Raw genomic sequence first — 17,787 nt, 5'->3', positions numbered from 1 at the left:
CGGCATGTAAAGTGAATCTGGAATCGAGAGACCCCTACGAGGCCAGTCAACATTAGCATTGTCATTATCCACTGACAATTCCAGTCACCCTTGAAAATATAAGGTTGGGGGGACAAGAGCGCAATAGCTTGCGACGAAAAAGTGTCTTGCTGACGACATGAGTGGATTTGCGTTCTGTGCATCAAACGGTCAAAACGTCGGTGCACGAATGCGCCCTTTGAATTCGGCGTATAACGTTGTCGGAGGTGGTTGTTCAAGCACGTTCAATGTCGCCTAGTCCGGCCATGTGCAAGGCATCCTCAGACCCGAGCCTCCGGATAGATTCCGAACGAGTCTAGAGTATGGTAAGACAAAAAGCAGTATCTCGGTTCGTGATACAATGAGTCAGAAAGTCAGAAATTCAGCATCTACTTCTCTGCCTCCACAGCGCTAGCTACATCAATCAGCAGCTCTCAGGGGCGTGATGATCTGACCAACTCGGAAATGATGTACAAGGCCGATTCTGGCCTTGCACAGCTTCTGCAACTGGGGTGGCACTGCCCTAAAGTCAAATCGGCGGTGTTGCAGAGGTGGGCCATCCTTTGCGTGGAATCCCGAAAGTCTGGTAGCGAACGGTCGAGAAAGAACTGAAGTTTCTTCTCCACATCTCTGCCGCCCGCGGGTGAAACCTACTGCAGTGTTCGAGCTAGGGCCACATTGCACATATTCAAACGCAGCAGCACATAGGCTTTCACCTATCTTCTTCTGACACAAACCCGTCTCACCGTACGGCCAGCTAAAGTATCATAAAACCATAGCGACAAACCCCGCTCCGAAAATCGTAGTTGGAGTAAATGTGCTGACAGATTGAGGAGGACAGGGAAAGATTCCAAGGCAGTGGTACGGAGTACAACCTAGCTTCATTTGAGATAGCGTAAAGTGGGCTAATGTTTTCCAATTTTGAGCAGCAATCTTAGGCAGCTTCTAAGGACGGCGATCTCTTCCGACCTGATGCTTCCACCGCTCGCTAATGAATGGGGGCATAGTTTCCCTAGTATCCTATCTTGGGGCGATTGTTTCGAGCAGGCGAAAAGCTGCTCAATGAGAACGAACGGTACGGGACCGAGCTGCCGGGCTAAACAGCCGCTCGAAGCTGCTGCTATGCGGCACAGCTGAATTGACCCATCCAAGAAGTGGGGGCGTGTGAGAGATGTGATTGTAATCATGACATTTTTCTCGCATAGGCTGAACGTTTCACACCAGTGATGACGCTTGGAAGCTGGCTCCCCCAACGCTGAGCGGGGCACCGGAGGAACGTGGGAGATTTCGATCCTGAAGAATGCCTTTCGAGAAACGAGGCTGAAGGGAGGTGATTCGTGCGGCCGGGTGTCAAGTGTGACCGACCAGCAGCGTGGCCAGCTTTGCACAAGGCGGTACTCTAGTGGGCTCCCCGATATAGCCTAGCATAAAGAGCGAAGGAGTCAAGGCCGAAATCGCATGCAGGACTAGTTAGCACAAGCACCAAATTTGGGGCAATAACTGTGACAGGTCACATCGTGAGCAGGACACTGCAGCATCTCAAAACCGCTGACTGGAAAGTGACATCACAGCGAGGACATATATGAACAAAGGACGCGTCTTGCCTTGCTGATGGGACTTGGTGACAGCAAACTGAGCAGTTGCTATCAGTGGGCGTTGATGGAAAATGGCAGCAGTGCTGGATGAAACCTTAAGTAGTGGCGGCGGCTCATGTGACGGGCGTGTGCTGCGGCTGCGTCCCCTTGGGATCAAACTCGAGCCTCGTACCATAGTATCCTTTCGAGCATGTTGCTTTTGAGAGATTTAATGTTAGTAACCTGCCTTTCCACCTTTTATCGCGCGGTTGTATTGACAAGGTTCGCGATGACCTAACGGAGCTAACAGGGGGGTGGGTAGCCTCCCCCACTGATGCCGTCTTCCAGGCGAACCGAATGGACATACGGCACACGAGGACTGAGACGGACGAAGCAGACAAAGGCGACACCAGACATTGCACCCAGGTATAATCGAGTCAAATAACGTGAATAGCTTGCTGGAATAGATCGTAAAGGCGCGGCTCGGGCGCCTACCAAGCTGAAGAAATCCTGCTTCAGACCCCGGTGAATACCGAACGGAGCGCTGCCCCCAAAGTTTTGGTGTCAGATGAGCGCGCCACCCTCATGCAGCTTCCACCGGTTCGCTCCATGGGGCAAGGCTGCTGGAATTGGCATGCTGCAATATGGAACGAAAACGGAGACGATCCTTGCCACGAGATGGGCCTTATGCGCCGCTGCCTACGGAGATCGTAACGGCCTTGAAGGTGTAGCCTAGTCACTCTGGTATCATTATTTCGTGCCCAGAACCAGCGCTGGGTAGGCATGCCACAATCAGTAGCGGTCTACCTGCCCTGCTCCTTGTCCCCTTTTGCGGCGCAGAACCAATCTTTGTCAAGGAGAGATGAAGTCGGCGAATCGAGTTTGACCGTGCCTTCGAAGGCTCCACATTTCCTTCCTCTCCAACAATCTTGGGTCTCTCGGTTTTCAATACGGATTGTTGCAAGACCATGTTCGAGTGGCATGGAGAATCCCTGTCGGCATTTTGATCCTTCAGAATGTCCTGCCGGCCACGTCTCGTATAGCTCTTTCATTTTGTCAGCTACAAAGGCTCCTATCACGTTGTTTTCGAGCCACAATCCAGCAGTGTCTCACGGCCGCGAGCACCTGACAGGGAGGCTTCCGTAACGAGTTGAAGTATCCTGTATCCTGACACTGTAGTGGGAAGTGTTCCAGCTCTAAGGCAGATTGTTGGCCAACATCGCGAGCATTCACAATAATGCCAGGTCGAATGTCCATAAATTGGCTGCTGAATGAGGATGAAGAGCCGGGGTTTGACAGGGACCAGCATCTGCCATATTCGCAAAGTCAGGAAGCTCGCTGGGGTGAAAACCAAGAAGCGCGAAGTGCCGATCCACAACTCCGTACCGATACCCCATCATCGAATACCTTGCTATATCGATTCAATCAGCAACCCTATCAATCGGCTCAACCAAATCTTGCCGTACGGCAACACCATGCGTCGTCCGTTTCAAGCAGGGCAGGCTCAATGTCCAAGTCAACACAGCCACGTGCGCCTAGACCAAAATACTCTGTGGAAGAAGACCATTTCATCTGGTATCAACGAATCGACCTTGAGAAGGACTGGAAGGAAGTAAGTCAAGCCTTCAACGAGTATTTCCATGACAGGCATCGAGATGGAGAGTCTGGTTTGCAGTGCCGCTTTTACCGCATTCTAGATTCAGCCGGAATTCCAAATATACGAAGCTTGAAGAACAGCAACGACAAAGAACGGATTGCACGATTTGGACTCGTCGAGCAGACCCGGTATCGATATAGTTGGATGCTTCCGCGGCACAGAGCTGCATAATATAATCGTCGTCAATTTCTTTTGCTGTTGCGATACCGTTGGAGGACTAAAGGAGGCGCAAGGCGTTTGGTTGGAGGTTCTTGTTGTCTTTCGGTCTTCTTGTCCATTTCGGGAGATAGGATTCACCTTTTTCTTGGATCATGAGACGACGGCTGGAAGCATACAACTGCTCAGCGTGCATTTTCTCTTTGCATCATGGCCAGGACGGTGTCACATTTCGGCGGATTGAGGTGTGAAGTGTATGATGACTCGACAGAAATTAATGACATGTATTGCTCACTCTCTAATCATCACTCGCTGCTGCTCCATGGATCGTTCAAATCATACTCCTCGTCCTCCGATGCCAGCTTGCGGTTTTTGTATGCTCCGTATCCATGCTCATCTCCCGAGTCGACCTCTTCGTCAGGATATTCGTTCGCTGGGTTATCTTCGGCTGTACGGTGTTAGCAATGTCCGCCGGTTACCAGACCGTTACTCACCATTGGAGTCTGGATCGTCTTCGTCCCACTCGCTGTCATCGTCGCTTTCAGCAAACGTCCGCCATAGTTCTTGATCCTTGTCATCGATGATGAGAAGTCCGACATCATTTGGAGAAGCCACGCCTTTGCCTCCAGCTGCGACAGGAACGCGGATATAAGTATCGTAGATAAAGTCTTCATCCACATCGACAAGGATGTCCTTCACACCCATACCTTGAGACATCTTAGTCATACTGGGTTGATATTCTTGCCCCTCCTCGCGTGAGATCTCCAAGGCAAAAGCAGCAAGCTCTTCTGCCAGCTGGTCAGAGTCGTAGTCCCAGCTGCTTGGGTGATCATGCATAGATTGTCCAGTCTTGTTTACGCGAGTTGGCATAGATATGAGGCTTTGGTCAACAGGCTTTCCATCTACGCGGCTCTTCACTGTACCGTCTTGAGGGCGGTGGATGGGTTTCTCGCGGGGAAGCGTGTCTAGCAGCTCTGACCCTTGCCTCGAGGTTTTGGAGCTTTCAATGAAGGTTGCGAGATAGTTTCTTCGGGCTGTCTTCCGTTTCCGAATGCCAGAAGGCTGATTTAAACGAGAGGCTCTATGACCATGGTCAAGATGAAAGTGACGAAGGGGTGCAGCAGGCCTCTGGAGCGGTGTCGATGCCCTGACTGTTTGGGATGTTGCAATGACATCCCGTGCAGGCTTCTTCGAAGCCGAAGAATGCTCCTCAGGCAAGAACCGGCCTCGGAGTGCTTTTTGGGCGGCTCTTCTCTCAGCTTCCTCTCGAATCTCTGCGCCAGGAGACGTTGCTCGCACAATGGGTATACCAGAGGCCACGTAATTGCTCACTACCCGCCCTTCTTCACGGATATTCTCCCCTGACAACGCGTTTGGGGCTATAGGCTGTTTGATATCTGCTTTGACACGCTGAAAGCAATATTCTGTAAATCGGCGCTTGGTTTGATGACCATCACTCTCGAGATCTATGTATTATACCTCAGAATTTGCCAAACAATACATTATTTGAAGATGCTCACATAGCAGCTCAACAGGCTCTTCTTGCCGCCTCCTTTTGATACTTATATGCTCTGGAGGAAGTTCCATTTTCGATCCTACTGAGAAAGGCGCATGAAGTGGAGGAGAGTTTGTGACTGGCCCTATCTTTTTTATGGGGCGGAGCAATCACCAATGCAGGGACAGGAAACAAGCATTTTCAAGGGGTTTCTGGGCCCGAAGCTTGGCGCAGAAATTCATGGCCATCTTGGCCAAATCAAAAGCGTCATAATGATTGGGCTGTTCCAGGCCGACTCTTGCGCCTAGATGGTCCCATTTCTTGTGACAGATATGTAGGAGCCAAGACGGCCACCGATTCTGTCTATGAGCCTTGGCCCTCGTATGTGTACCACGTATATACTGTAATTTTTGGAGAGAACACCATTCCTACGTAGACACCTCGTTGGCTATATCTCCATAGGCCTGCCATCTCGCGCATAACTTCTTGAATGTGCTCCTTCCAGCTGGCATTGGTAGGGACTTCCAACATATTATACGATGCATCAGAACAACACTCCTCAATCAGCGTCTATCACGTTGGCGAGCGATCGAGAGACACCTCCAGACCTTAGATTGCTACATTACAATGACGTATACCATATCGAGTAAATATATACCTGCGCCATATTGGATCTAATCTCGCTCTGACCACCAGTGTCTCAGATCCGGATCTGCGGAGCCAGCGGGTGGAATATCTCGCTTTCAGACTGTCGTCAATGAATACAGATCCAGTCCTCGATTTGAGGGGCAGGCTTCCCTCATCACCTTCTTCTCCGGCGACGCCTTCAACCCCAGTCTCGAAAGCTCGGTAACCAAGGGAAAGCATATGGTACCTATCCTGAATGCAATCGGCACGGATGTCGCCTGTGTGGGAGTGAGTATGGCTTCCAAGCCCAGCACTTTCCCGGCCAGAGTGTGTCTCATGCTGGACAGAACCATGATCTCGATTTCGGCATCACACAGTTTCGCCACCTGAGAAGTCTTTGCAGATTCCCGTGGCTGCTTGCCAACGTCCTTGATCCTGCCCTTGGGGAGGAGGTTGCTCTTGCAGATTGCGAGAAAACAAAGATATTGACATCAAGTACTGGCATAAAAATAGGAGTTATCGGTCTGGCTGAGCGAGAATGGTGATTGTGATCTTACGCCTCAGGATTGATGATGATTGACAGGTCCTAGGCTCGATACCGTCAACTCACTCCCTCCTGATCTCGTGTACAAATCGGCTTCCACCACAGCCCAAGAACTTGTCCCCGGCTTGCGGAAGGAAGGATGCGAATTGATCGTCGCTGTGACCCATATGCGGGAACCCAATGACGTGAAGCTGGCGGAAAAGACCCCTCCGGGCCTTATCGATCTCATCCTTGGTGGCCATGACCATTTCTATTCCTGCCAGAGGGTCAATTCAACCTACATCCTACGTTCCGGAACCGACTTCAAGCAGCTCAGCTATATTGAGGGGTGGAAGAAAGACGGGGGCGGCTGGGATTTTGCGATTACACGTCGAGATATTATTCGCTCTACACCTGAAGATCCCCCTACTGTGGAGTTGGTAAACAAGCTCACCTACTCCCTCACAACCAAGCTTGAGAAACCGATCGGCTACACCGCGGCGCCACTCGACGGCCGTTTCACCACGGTACGCACGAGAGAATCTAACCTGGGCAATTTTGTGTGTGACCTCATGCGTTATTACTATCGAACAGAATGTGCCATAATGGCTGCAGGAACCATTCGCGGAGATCAGGTCTACTCTCCTGGCCTTCTTCGACTGAAAGATATCATGAATTGCTTTCCGTTTGAAGACCCGGTTGTTGTCCTCAAGGTCACTGGGAAAGCCCTCTCGGAGGCACTGGAGAATTCGGTCAGCCTGGTGCCGGCGCTTGAGGGCAGGTTTCCGCAAGTCTCCAACATCATCTTCGAGTACGATGCGAAGCTTTCGCCAGGCTCGAGAGTGCAGTGGGTCAAAGTTAATGGCGAGAAGCTGGATCAGGAAAGAGAATACATCCTTGCAACACGCGGCTACATGGCACGGGGCAAAGACGGCTTTGAGTCGTTGCTCGCTCAATCAGAAGGTGGCAAAGCAGAAGAGATTGTGTCGGAAGAGAATGGAGTGCTGATATCAACCATCTTGAGACAATATTTTCTGTCATTAAAGGTCGTCGGTACATGGAGCAAGAAGAACCCGCATCTCAGCAGACACTGGGGAGGCGTGCAGAAGGGCCTGCAGGAGCATGGCACAATCATAGAGGCAAAGTCGACTGAGAAATCCAAAAATACAGTGACTAAAGATCTGGAAAACACCGCTCCGGAATACAGTCGCAACGGTAGTTTGAAGACCAGTAACGGGCCGATTAGACACCAGGCACCGCTCCCTTCTCGGCCACAGACCAACTCTAATTTTGGCAATACCGAAAGAGTGCCCACTGACCCCAAAGCCGAGCAAGGCCTAGTCGATCCCGACATCGACGCTGACTCCGACTCCGACATAGCAGACACAGACAACCTTTCGTCAACACCGTTCTCAGCACACCCCCTGCTTTCCAACACTGCACCCCCAACGTCCATTCCAGCCTATCTCAGCGAGGAATCTGGGGAGCACTTGTTCCGTCTAGCCCGGCTGTACGCGAAGAGATGGATGAGGTTGGCTGGGGTGAAAGCGGAAAGTGTGGCGATGGTGGATGAGAGCACCGAGGACGCTTTGCCGTCATGGACGAAGGGGATCGCGCCCAAATTGGAGGGGCGGATTAGGATCATAGGCGGAGAAAGATGACCGATGGGGTTGAAGCGCAGGGCTGTGCTACAACGGTTGGCGATGAAACTCTGGGAAAAAGTCAAACGTGGATTTTCCTGCGCGGTCGGGCTTGCGGATGCTAGACTTGGCTCGTGCATAGGCCTAGATGCATCTCGGATCAGTGATCGAATATTGCAAAAGAGGTAGATGACAGCTTCTGCCGGCATAACCTCAATTTCACAAAGCCCCTTCTTTATGCGTCGTCAGTGTCCCGTTTCTCATGACACATACTCAATCCCCGTAGAAAACCCGGTGCAGCTACGCCATGATGCACTGGCTCCCTCGTACCCTGTAGCCAAATTCAAGCCTCGATCTCAACTGCGTTTCCCAAATAATTTCTTCTTCAGACTCTCCGACTTGGGGGCAATCTTCGGCTTTGTTGGTGCTGGCAACTGCTGCTGCTGCTGGTGGCCTGGCTGGTGGCCTGGCTGCTGTGGCAGAGCCGTCATGCCGGGCAATCGCTTACCGCTGCCTTTCGAGGATGGTGATCGTAATGGAGATTTAGGAGAGGTAGGCTGAGTGTTGTTGTTGTGACTGAGATCTGGCTGTTCGAACATCCTTGGTTTTGGTGTTGGCTGTGGCGGCCTCGTCCTCACGGCTATGGGGAATTTGGGAGGAGTTGGTGGGGGTTGTGAGAGGGCGAGCATTCCATCTTCAGTCTCTGCTGCGATAGTGCCTTCCTCGACTTCTTCTGCGTGGTCCTCTTCCTCGTCCTCGTCCTCTTCATCCTCATCCTCATCTTCGTCACTGTCGTAGGCGCGTTCTGGATCTCCGTTGTAAACAACCCACCAGCCAATCTTCTCTCCTGGCGCGATTTTGTCGCGGAGCTGTGCGAAAGCTTCCCACGCCGGAGCCATAACACCGGGACCTTCTGCGACGACTTCTTCGATGTTCAGAGAGAGTGCTTGGGTCTTTGCTGCCGCTGCGGCCGCGATTCCTGCCGATACAGAGCCTTTGCTCGAACGCCTCGCTGACGCTGGCGTCGCAGGCTCCGATAACGGAGACGTCGGGGTAGGAGTCGCCGTAGTGCTGTCACTTGTGACAGAAGCCAGAGGTCCAGCAGCCATCACCACAACCCTGTCCGCGACAAATGCGTACGGCTGGCTCACCACATCCTCTCCCATGACATCTTCCGGGTCATACTGCTCCAGAAACTGTATGCCCTTTCCATTGCCCAATGTTGATGGTTCGAGCTCTTTCATGATCTCCGGGTACGCATTGCGGAATGATCTCAAGAGCTCGGCTTGTGATTGTGGGTTCTGGATGTACTCGGCGGAGCAGTCGTCCAGGTTGTGGATAATGATGTGGACGCGGATGCCGGTGAGACCGCCTCGAGGCCAGCGAAAGCCGTGGAGGAGGTAGACTGGCATTTTCGCTTACTGTGGTATGGTAGATTACTTCAGGGTTGGGTATGCAGTATGGAGATGCACGTGCTATTGGAGAGTACTGGTACGGAATGCATGCGAATTGAGGGGCAGGCCGGTGAGAGGGTTAGCAGGCATGCTCAAGACGAACTGGATGGGAAATATGGGAAATATTGGAAGAATGCTTCAAGTTTACGGTTTATGTAGAGGCGGTTGACACGAAGGCAGTGGAGTGAGCACAGCTGGCCGCTGCAGCAGTTGTGGGTTGCATCACCTTGTCTCGGATCGGGAGTGCCATTACAGCATTACTCAGTACAGTAACTTACAGTAGTATTATTGATGCAAGGGGGGACCGCCAAGCAAGGTCTGCCATGAGGGTCTTGGCCCTGGCAGGATGGGCTCGACTCAGTCTGACGATTCTCTCGAACGGAGTACTGTTGAAATCCATCATACCCCATTGACAGGAAGAGAAGCGGTGGAAAATACAATCATTCAAATAGGCTGGCCTCTTTCACCAGGGATGTATAGGAAATGCCAGGAGCTTTCCCCTAAACTGCGTTTTCCCATACTACTAGTAGTACTAGTTACTGGTGCCACAGTATCCAGGACAAGATCGTTCCGCCTGCCGTATGAGATTGATTTACACTCAAGTCAGCACCTCTTAAGTTCATGAGACAGTCTTTTTTCATGATTGATTTCCAGGAAGCCGGTTCGATTGCGCTATATACAGACAGACACTCCAGAGTATAGTCAAAACAAGTGAGACTCCGTCATCCGACCCTCGGAAGATATTGGGCCAACGACTCAACCCAGACCCAAACCCACCAGACAGTAGTACGAGGAGATGACAGACACCTCGAGCATGAACAAATCATCGAGCCTTCCTCATCGCTAGTAGGAAATCTGAATTTGGCCTTCAAAACCAACCCTTCTATGCTCGTGCAGACGAGACTCAGCACCGCTGCAAGTAATTGCTCGGCACCAATCCCACCATCCCGACACCTTGTCTGCCTTTTTCGATTTGAGCTTCCCACCATCCATCATCCTGCAGTCTCAACACCGCCAAGACGTCGCCTTTGCTGAACGATAGCTCTTCGGGGATGGCGGCGGTGTAAGAGTAGAGTGCTCGCGCTGTAGTTATGAAGTTGGTCAGTATATGTTCCATACCAGAAAAACGTCCATCACGCGGCTTGAGATTTGACTTACCGTAGTGCAACGTTGAGCTGCCGCCCATGCCGCCCATAGCAGGAGCAGGCGCCATACTCTTGCTTCGCTCCCTCCTCATCTGCGGATCCATACCTCTTCCTCCTTGCTGTTGTGCATAAGGATCACCGCTGTATGCTGAGCCCGGCCTCCCACCTCGATCCATCATGCTGTGCCTACTTCTTCCACTACCACTTGCGTCATATCGTTGTACGTCCTGGCTCGATAGCTGCATTTCCATGCCAGCGTTCTGTCGTGATTGGCTATCCCTGCTACCAGCATAAGGGTTTGGGCTTGGAGCTCGATACTGACTTTGTCCACTCATCATCATTGGAGGTACTGGACTTTTGGCTCGCATGTTCGGGTTCATTGGTGGAGCAGGGCTTCTGGCTCGCATGTTCGGGTTTAGAGGGGGAGCTGGACTCCTAGCTCTTATGTTCGGATTCATGGGTGGAGCAGGACTTCTGCTTCGCATCATATCTGGGCCAGGACTCCTCGCTCTCACTATTGGTTGCGGACTCGCTGCTCTTGGCAAGCCTCCCATGCCGAGTCCAGGACTTCGTGAGCGCTGCATGTTACCGTCTCGTGTGCCGGGCCTCCCAGCCTGCGCGTTGCGTCCAGACGGATATCCCGCTTGCGAGCCGCTGCCCCATGTTTCTGTCCTCTTCCTCATCTCTTTGCTTGTGAAAGCCGGCTGAGGCACTCCCAACGCAAGCGGTGGACCTCCTCTAGCGCCTTCGTAGGCAGGAGGTGGTGTTCCTCTCTGCGCACCAATTTTGTCAGCACTAGCTGCAGATAGTGGGGGTGGTCTCGCTGCCGTTGCATCTGGTGCTGGAGTCTTGATGCCATGATATCTATCTGCGGTAACGCGGGTGCTGCTTTGCTTGCCCATTCCAGCACCACCACCCTGTTGGAGTTCCATCAGAGCCTGCTTGAGTGGATCCGTGGTCACATCTTCTCCGGAAGAGACTGGAGGTGAGAATCCCTTCCTGGCCTTGGGTGTTGTTTGATGGTCAGGAGAAGCAACGTCGAAGACATTATTGCCTACATTGAGCTGAAACGTTGCGCGCGGATCGGCTCGCTCCTCGCCTTCTGGTGGAGCTTGGTTGCGATTGAAGATGTTGTTTCGACCAAAGGATTTGGTAGGGCTGGAACTGGTTGAATTGATATTGGTGCTAGAAGCATTATTCGTACGCATTCCAGACTGTGGTGCCCATGTGTTCCGGTTTGACCGGTCGGTAGTGAGCGTATGAGCCGTATGATCCAGCTCTTTCTTCGACTTTCGACGGAACGGAGAGTTGGAGAAGAATCCAGATCGTCTCTTCTGGACAGTCTTATCTGGTGAAACATTGCTCATTCCGGCCATGGGCGCACTGTTCACAGGTGGCATGCATTTGGTGGGAGAGTTCTTTCCGGAAAGAGGATCTGCGGTGGTGTAAGAGGTAGGATTCGAGTAATCTGATTGCGAGTCTCGGCTGGATGGTCGAGTGTTGTTGGAAAGTCCAGAGCCCGTCACGCTCGGTGGCCCTGTGCGACAGAACATGGTCATGCCTTCTGTAGGGTACTCATTATGTGGCACATTTGTGACATCGCCATGTTGGGATGGGGAATAGTTTGGTGGCATATTTTGTTCCGGTTGTCGGTAGTTGAGAGGTCGAGGACGTCCACTGTTTGTCTTAAGAGGTGTCAGGTCGTTGTCATCTGCAAGCGATTCAGGAGGCGCCGGATGGCCCATTTGTTGGGCCAACTCAGAATTAGGATCATGATGAGATTCGTACGTCGAAGGATTAGGGGAGGCGGAACGGAAGGCAGGATTGACCGTACGAGGAAATTGAGCAACCGAATACTTCTCGTCTTCAGACGCTTCAGACGCCGTATCGTTCAGGTCACCGCGGCAGAAATTAATGTATCTTGGTGGATCCGGGATTTCTTGTCCTGTTCCGCGTTCTTTGATGAAAGACAAGATGTCTTTTTCAACCTCACAATTCTCCAATGCGAGCCGGATCTTTTCGCAAGATGCGTCATCAGACACGCACACGGTTGACGCGATATTCGCAAATGACCATAACGAAGCTTTGGTGAAGTCGAGCCGCTCCTCCTCAAGGTCTTGGAATTTCTGGTCAAGTCGTCAGCAACGGGTTTCGCGACAAACACATGAGAGAACCTACATCACAAGCGGCCTTCCACTCTTTGTTCCACCTCCCGGTGGTCTCCTCCAACACCTTGACGGAACTCTCGTACTCGTTTGAGTTGCTGGCCATGTTGATCTGAGTCTTCTCCAGTTTTGCCTTGTTCTTCCTCTCCTCCTGGCCCATCACCATGTGCCCTTGAGCCAGGTAGCCCTTGATCCTCAGACAATCCTGCTCATAGCGATCTCGCGTCTTGTTGACGTGCGCTGTCTGTGTTTGCTTCGTCTTCAGCAGTCGCTCGATGCCTGTCTGGATGATCTTCCTTCGCTCTTTCATCCCGCCTGCAAACGCGCCCAGCGGCTCCTCCAGCTCCGACTTCATCTGCTGGGCGATTGTGGCATGCGACTTTCCGGTGTTTTCCACTTCTCCTCTCAATACATCCAGACTGGCTCGCAACGTACCAGACTCTCCACTTCCTAAAGGCTTTCGAGACAGTGCAAATAACTTTTTGGCGTATTCATCTTCAAGCGCTGCACGAGCGTTGTAGAAAGCTTTCAGTTCGTCGCAAGTGATTTTTGCATTGTGCATACGATCAAGCAGGGGCCCCACACCAGCATCGTCACGACCCCAGAAATTGTTTGAGAAGGATAGAGGTACGGTCGGGACGTCGGAGCTGGAGGCTATTCTGCTGGGCATTGAGAGATGTGAGGAGCAGTCGCTCCTGCTTCGACCTAGCAAAGCTCCTTTCTGGCAAGCGAATACTGAGAACGTTGGGGGTAGAGTAGGCGAAGAGTGTAGAGTGGTAGGTGCTCGGTTTGAGGATTGCTAATGTAGTACTCTGTACCTGTTGTGTCAAGTTGGGCAAGCGGGATTAGAATGTTGACAGGTGATCGCCATAGCAACGACCCCTGCTCTTAACGCTCGCCTACGCGGTAGTCTGCCAAGTGGTACCGTGTCTGTGGTTCCTTGGCGCCGGATGTGCGTGTGTGTTGTGTGTACCAAATACATATTATAAACCTCATGTAGCCAAGTCGTCAATGTCAATGCCCAGAGTAACTAACTTTGGGTATCAGAACACTCTATTAGTATCATAATCATAACACTACAGTAGTACAATCGCAACATCATTTAAAAAACAGTCTACCAGCTAGGCGGCACTTTCCGAATACCAGCTTCGGTACTGTTCTAACGGCCTTGTCAGGTGTACTCCATCATCGCTCATGTGTTGATACCGAGGATGGTCATGGCTCCGTGGAACTTCAGGGAATCTCGATAACCGCAAACTTGACGCCTTGGATTGCTGGGCACTCTTAGAGTTCTTCGTGAGAGGTGCGTACCAGCTTCTAAGTCTAGTAGGATACTTGTGCCGTTTGAACAGCGGTGCATAGGTAGGGAGGCAAGCGCACACGATCGCGCTCGCGAGCTGAATAGTGGTCCAGTCGAAGGTGCCTGAGGGTGATGCTTGAAATGGTCAGACCATCAACATAAGTCGGCGTTAGGCGAGTCCCAAAGCTTACCTGCTTGCCCAGTCGCAGGATTATAATTGTAATAAGCGCGTATAATGCAGCTTACACATACGCTGAGGGAAGGTCAGCATAAGCGAAGTGAAACTTGGGTCGGAGGGCTTACAATCCACCAACCAGAAAAATCGCAATAACACTCCTTTTCTTCGCCGCAGTCATCTGGAGTCGCCGAATCATGTATATGGGAAGACACAAAATCATAATATCAACCACCACGTTGGCAATCTCAAGGCCGAAGAACGCCGGCGGCATTGAATTACACTTCGCCTCTCCGGTAGCATGGAGTTCAAATCGCCATGCAGCCTGAATAGGACTGCACTGGAAGATGATGATGGGCAAGCCGACGAGAAGCCAAATGATACAGACAACGCCAACTACCCAGGTCAATTTGCGGAACCTAGAGATTGCGAAAATAGTGCGGTAGAAGCATAAAATAGAGATCTTGACGACGGTGATAGTGATGACGAAGATGATTCCGCCGATGTAGAGATACTGCATGTTGCGTAAGTGTTGGCCCATTTGACACGCTCAGGTTGTGCATCGAACCTTGAAGAACAAGTCCAATTGTGGCACCGTCATTGTGCCGCCTACCGGCATTGGATTTGAGGTCCCCGCCGCACCCGGACCAAGTATAGCTTCACAACATGGGTCAGTATATATACCTCCCCGGTTTCACAGAGAACACACATGCAAGGGAGAGACCTTGATGGCTATAGAAGAGACATGCGGCAAGAATGATCAACGCTTCTTCAATGGCCAAAGCAGACCTAGTCAGAAGTCTTGCGATGATTCGCAGCACTATCGCAACAGTAACCAAGGAGACCATCGCCACGGACACTCGGACACTCGTCTCCCCAGCAGGCTGTAGAGTAACCATGACTGGCAGGTGAAGTCAGACAGCGTAAAATGAACTTGGGAAAAGCGTCTTTGAATTTGCAGACTGTACGCAACGGACAGACCACTGAAAAACAATTGACATCGAGTCAGGAGCCGGCAACCACCCGCGAACAAGAAACAGTCCTTGAATATAGATACTTGGCATTAAGAGAATTCGGGAGTAGGCGTCCGTACGGCACGATTAGTACCGCTATCTTGCTTACCCACAATCACCACGTTGATAGCATCTTCTGCAATGCGGTGTTACGCAGCATTTCGATCCAAGAAACACTACAACCCTGCCTAGCCTAAAACGTGTTGCTTGAAAATAGGTGTGGGGAAATTTGGCACCCGGTTTGACGTGACAAATACATCAGGGCGTTGGGTTGGACGGTTGTTGGTGTTTTGAAGGGGTGGTCGATAACGATAAAATATGCTCTAACTTAGTAAGATGCAGTTTCAGGACAACACCAGCGTCAGGTATGAGGATTGTGTGCATTGATTGGGAGCCACTAGTGTCCGAGATAGGAGCTGTTCTCCTTCGCAGCCTTGTTTTGGTCAATCACCAGTCGAGTTGCTCGGTCTAAGTTCATCTAATCGACTTGAATACTGGTATGCTTGCAGACCACTTCAATCTGTAAGGTCATACGGGCATGATTGATCAATCATGGTTTGCCAGCTGAAACGGCGGGTTCTTGAGAGTGGCGATCTGAAGACGTAGAGAACGTGTTGAGTTCGCATTGCAGGGACGGCGATCTCTGCGTTGAACATGTTTCTCTCAGCAAGATCCCTGCGAATCCAACAACGGCCCGAAGCGGGGTGATGAAGATTTTCTTAGCTGGGAATCTCCGGACGGACTACTAATGCTAGGGACCGTGTGATGAAGAATCAAGCCGCCAGCTTCTTCCAAGCGTTTTGACCTTAGCCCGTGCCAGGGCGGCTTAATACATGGCCGCGCCCTGGCATCTGGAGGAATAGTTCCTCCTCCCCGTAACCCACCTCTCAAATATGGGAAAGTTTGGGACCATTGAAATATTTAGTCAGTGATCTTGTGAATGTCATTGGATAAGATCTATTACTATCTCAACCCATCCTCCTCACCCTTCTCAACCTCCAGCAAGCTCCTAGCAGCATCTACGTAGTAGAATCGAATTCGCTTTCGAACTGTCAACCTCGTAAACATCTGTGCCCAGCCCACTAGCTGGCGTTCTCTCTGGCACTCGATCCTAGAAGCCCGGGAAGTTCTTGCGCAGATCATCGCAGATCACCGCAGATCATCTAATGGGCTATAGTTCCCTCGGGTACTAAAACAATCGTGGCTTTGCCGCTTCTTTCTTTTGATAAGCCCTCGGGTGTACCTCCGCTACATCTCGCACATCACAAACTGGACCGCAACTCCGGTCTTCTTAACATAATTGCAGCCATTCGGTGAGAGTGTCCGATGCACAATATGATGTTGCAGAATCGGCTGTCTTGGCCACCGCGTAAGTAGCTGGATTCCAATCGTCTTTGGTATACGCATGCTCCGGCCAAGTCTACTTCTGCACTTGGCAATGGCTGCGAAAGACGATGTTGTGACAACACATTTGACTCGTGGCGTGTGAGCTGAGATCGAGAGCAAGATGTTCTTGGTACCTTCAGTGGCTGGTACTAATAGGTCTTTCTCGGGCTCGATGTCCGATATGAGACAAGGTGAAGCCATGCCTCTATCCTGATATCAGGCACAATGGCAAGGGAAAGAGGCTTCGACTGCTTGCATGGGTGTTCTCAACTTTCACAGCAGTCTTCCTCCAACCGAACAGCCCCTTTACCTTGGAGCTTGCTTCGAGAAATGATTCAAGACCTGGGAGCCGATAAAGCCTGAAGCCCGAGTGATAAGTATGGTCTGGGACGAAAGGGCATTCGCTTCTGACATTCCATTCGGCAACACACTATTCGAAGCTTTCTTCTCTTGATTCATGAGAGAAGCCACAGTATTGTTTGGAGGGGGGGAAGAGAACGTGAAGTTGATAGAACGAAGCGGAAGGTCAGCCTGGATGTGGTCTGTGGAGTTAAAGAACAGCAAAGGGAACCTGCTAGACCTTCAAACCAGATGGATACTCAATACGGCAGGTGCCCGAGAGGGATCCTATCCGTCACTCTGGGAGAGCTCTCTGGTGAGTAGGTCTAGACATCCTCGTTAAGGTAATGATGTCCAGTACACATATTTATGATTTCCTTTCTCGGTAATCACATCTACTCGTAATAGGGAGGAATTATATTGATCTGTAGTGTACACCATGGTCTCTATGTGTGTTAATATTGTTTCCTACAGAAAGTCTCTTGTACAACGTGCTCAGTACCTATTGATAGCCATGTGTACACTGTGCTATGCACTGCATGGACCTGTTGTCGATGCTTCTCTTCTTCAGAATATGCTGCATGACACGCCGCACAGCCCACATACAATAATAGGCTGTACTCTGCTGAACTTCCTCAAATCATGTATAAAATGCGGAAAACATTTCAGGGGTACACTGACTCAATCTCATACCTCCAGATCCTGATTACTGCATAGTTTTGAAAGTCTAACCTAGGGCAGGCTGAGGAAATCCTTGGACTATTTCACGAGTGCTGGGTCCAGAGTCTTCCAGCTTTTCTTGCAACGCAGTGTCTGAATTTTGTTAGTCACACTAGAGAGAGCCTTCAGGTCGCCAGCAAGTTTCCCAGCACTGTGTTGCTGCATATCCTATATGTGACTTTACGTGAAATGATAAGGTGTCCTGAAAAGTGCCAGTCTATTGACCTTCTATTATCTGTGTCACCTGATTGACTTTTTGAATCTGCCATACAAGGAAGGTATTACTCCATTGAGCCTTGACCCGGACACCTCCTGCCCCTAAGAAAATCTCAACACCGCCATAACCGCCTTCATCCAATCTGACCACAACCCTCCACCATACATTCGTAGTCCTTCACCA

The 17,787-nt window shown here is 51.1% G+C and overlaps 5 protein-coding genes across 5 annotated transcripts; 1 reads left to right on the top strand and 4 right to left on the bottom strand.

Moving 5' to 3' along the window:
* Positions 1 to 3,710: 3,710 nt before the first annotated feature.
* EPUS_01708 (uncharacterized protein) lies at positions 3,711 to 4,992 on the bottom strand (the record flags this gene model as incomplete). Its single annotated transcript, XM_007804313.1, has 3 exons — positions 3,711 to 3,853; positions 3,900 to 4,871; positions 4,926 to 4,992. 3 exons carry the CDS (start codon positions 4,990 to 4,992, stop codon positions 3,711 to 3,713), a joined length of 1,182 nt encoding a protein of 393 aa, XP_007802504.1.
* A 447-nt stretch (positions 4,993 to 5,439) lies between these two features.
* On the top strand, positions 5,440 to 7,711 carry EPUS_01707 (uncharacterized protein; the record flags this gene model as incomplete). The annotated part of the gene is made up of 4 exons (XM_007804312.1): positions 5,440 to 5,546; positions 5,605 to 5,815; positions 5,875 to 6,068; positions 6,118 to 7,711. 4 exons carry the CDS (start codon positions 5,440 to 5,442, stop codon positions 7,709 to 7,711), a joined length of 2,106 nt encoding a protein of 701 aa, XP_007802503.1.
* A 335-nt stretch (positions 7,712 to 8,046) lies between these two features.
* Positions 8,047 to 9,102, bottom strand: EPUS_01706 (uncharacterized protein; the record flags this gene model as incomplete). Its single annotated transcript, XM_007804311.1, has 1 exon — positions 8,047 to 9,102. One exon carries the CDS (start codon positions 9,100 to 9,102, stop codon positions 8,047 to 8,049), a length of 1,056 nt encoding a protein of 351 aa, XP_007802502.1.
* A 946-nt stretch (positions 9,103 to 10,048) lies between these two features.
* Positions 10,049 to 13,124, bottom strand: EPUS_01705 (uncharacterized protein; the record flags this gene model as incomplete). The annotated part of the gene is made up of 3 exons (XM_007804310.1): positions 10,049 to 10,227; positions 10,303 to 12,415; positions 12,468 to 13,124. 3 exons carry the CDS (start codon positions 13,122 to 13,124, stop codon positions 10,049 to 10,051), a joined length of 2,949 nt encoding a protein of 982 aa, XP_007802501.1.
* A 451-nt stretch (positions 13,125 to 13,575) lies between these two features.
* On the bottom strand, positions 13,576 to 14,828 carry EPUS_01704 (uncharacterized protein; the record flags this gene model as incomplete). Its single annotated transcript, XM_007804309.1, has 5 exons — positions 13,576 to 13,889; positions 13,946 to 14,007; positions 14,058 to 14,443; positions 14,498 to 14,586; positions 14,639 to 14,828. The coding sequence occupies 5 exons, from the start codon at positions 14,826 to 14,828 to the stop codon at positions 13,576 to 13,578; spliced, it is 1,041 nt and encodes a 346-aa protein (XP_007802500.1).
* Positions 14,829 to 17,787: the final 2,959 nt, after the last annotated feature.

Source organism: Endocarpon pusillum (genome assembly GCF_000464535.1).
Source record: "Endocarpon pusillum Z07020 unplaced genomic scaffold scaffold3350, whole genome shotgun sequence".
NCBI classification, from domain to species: Eukaryota; Fungi; Ascomycota; class Eurotiomycetes; order Verrucariales; family Verrucariaceae; genus Endocarpon; species Endocarpon pusillum.
Note: the sequence above shows the minus strand (reverse complement) of the source record. Positions and strands in the feature narration are given on the sequence as shown.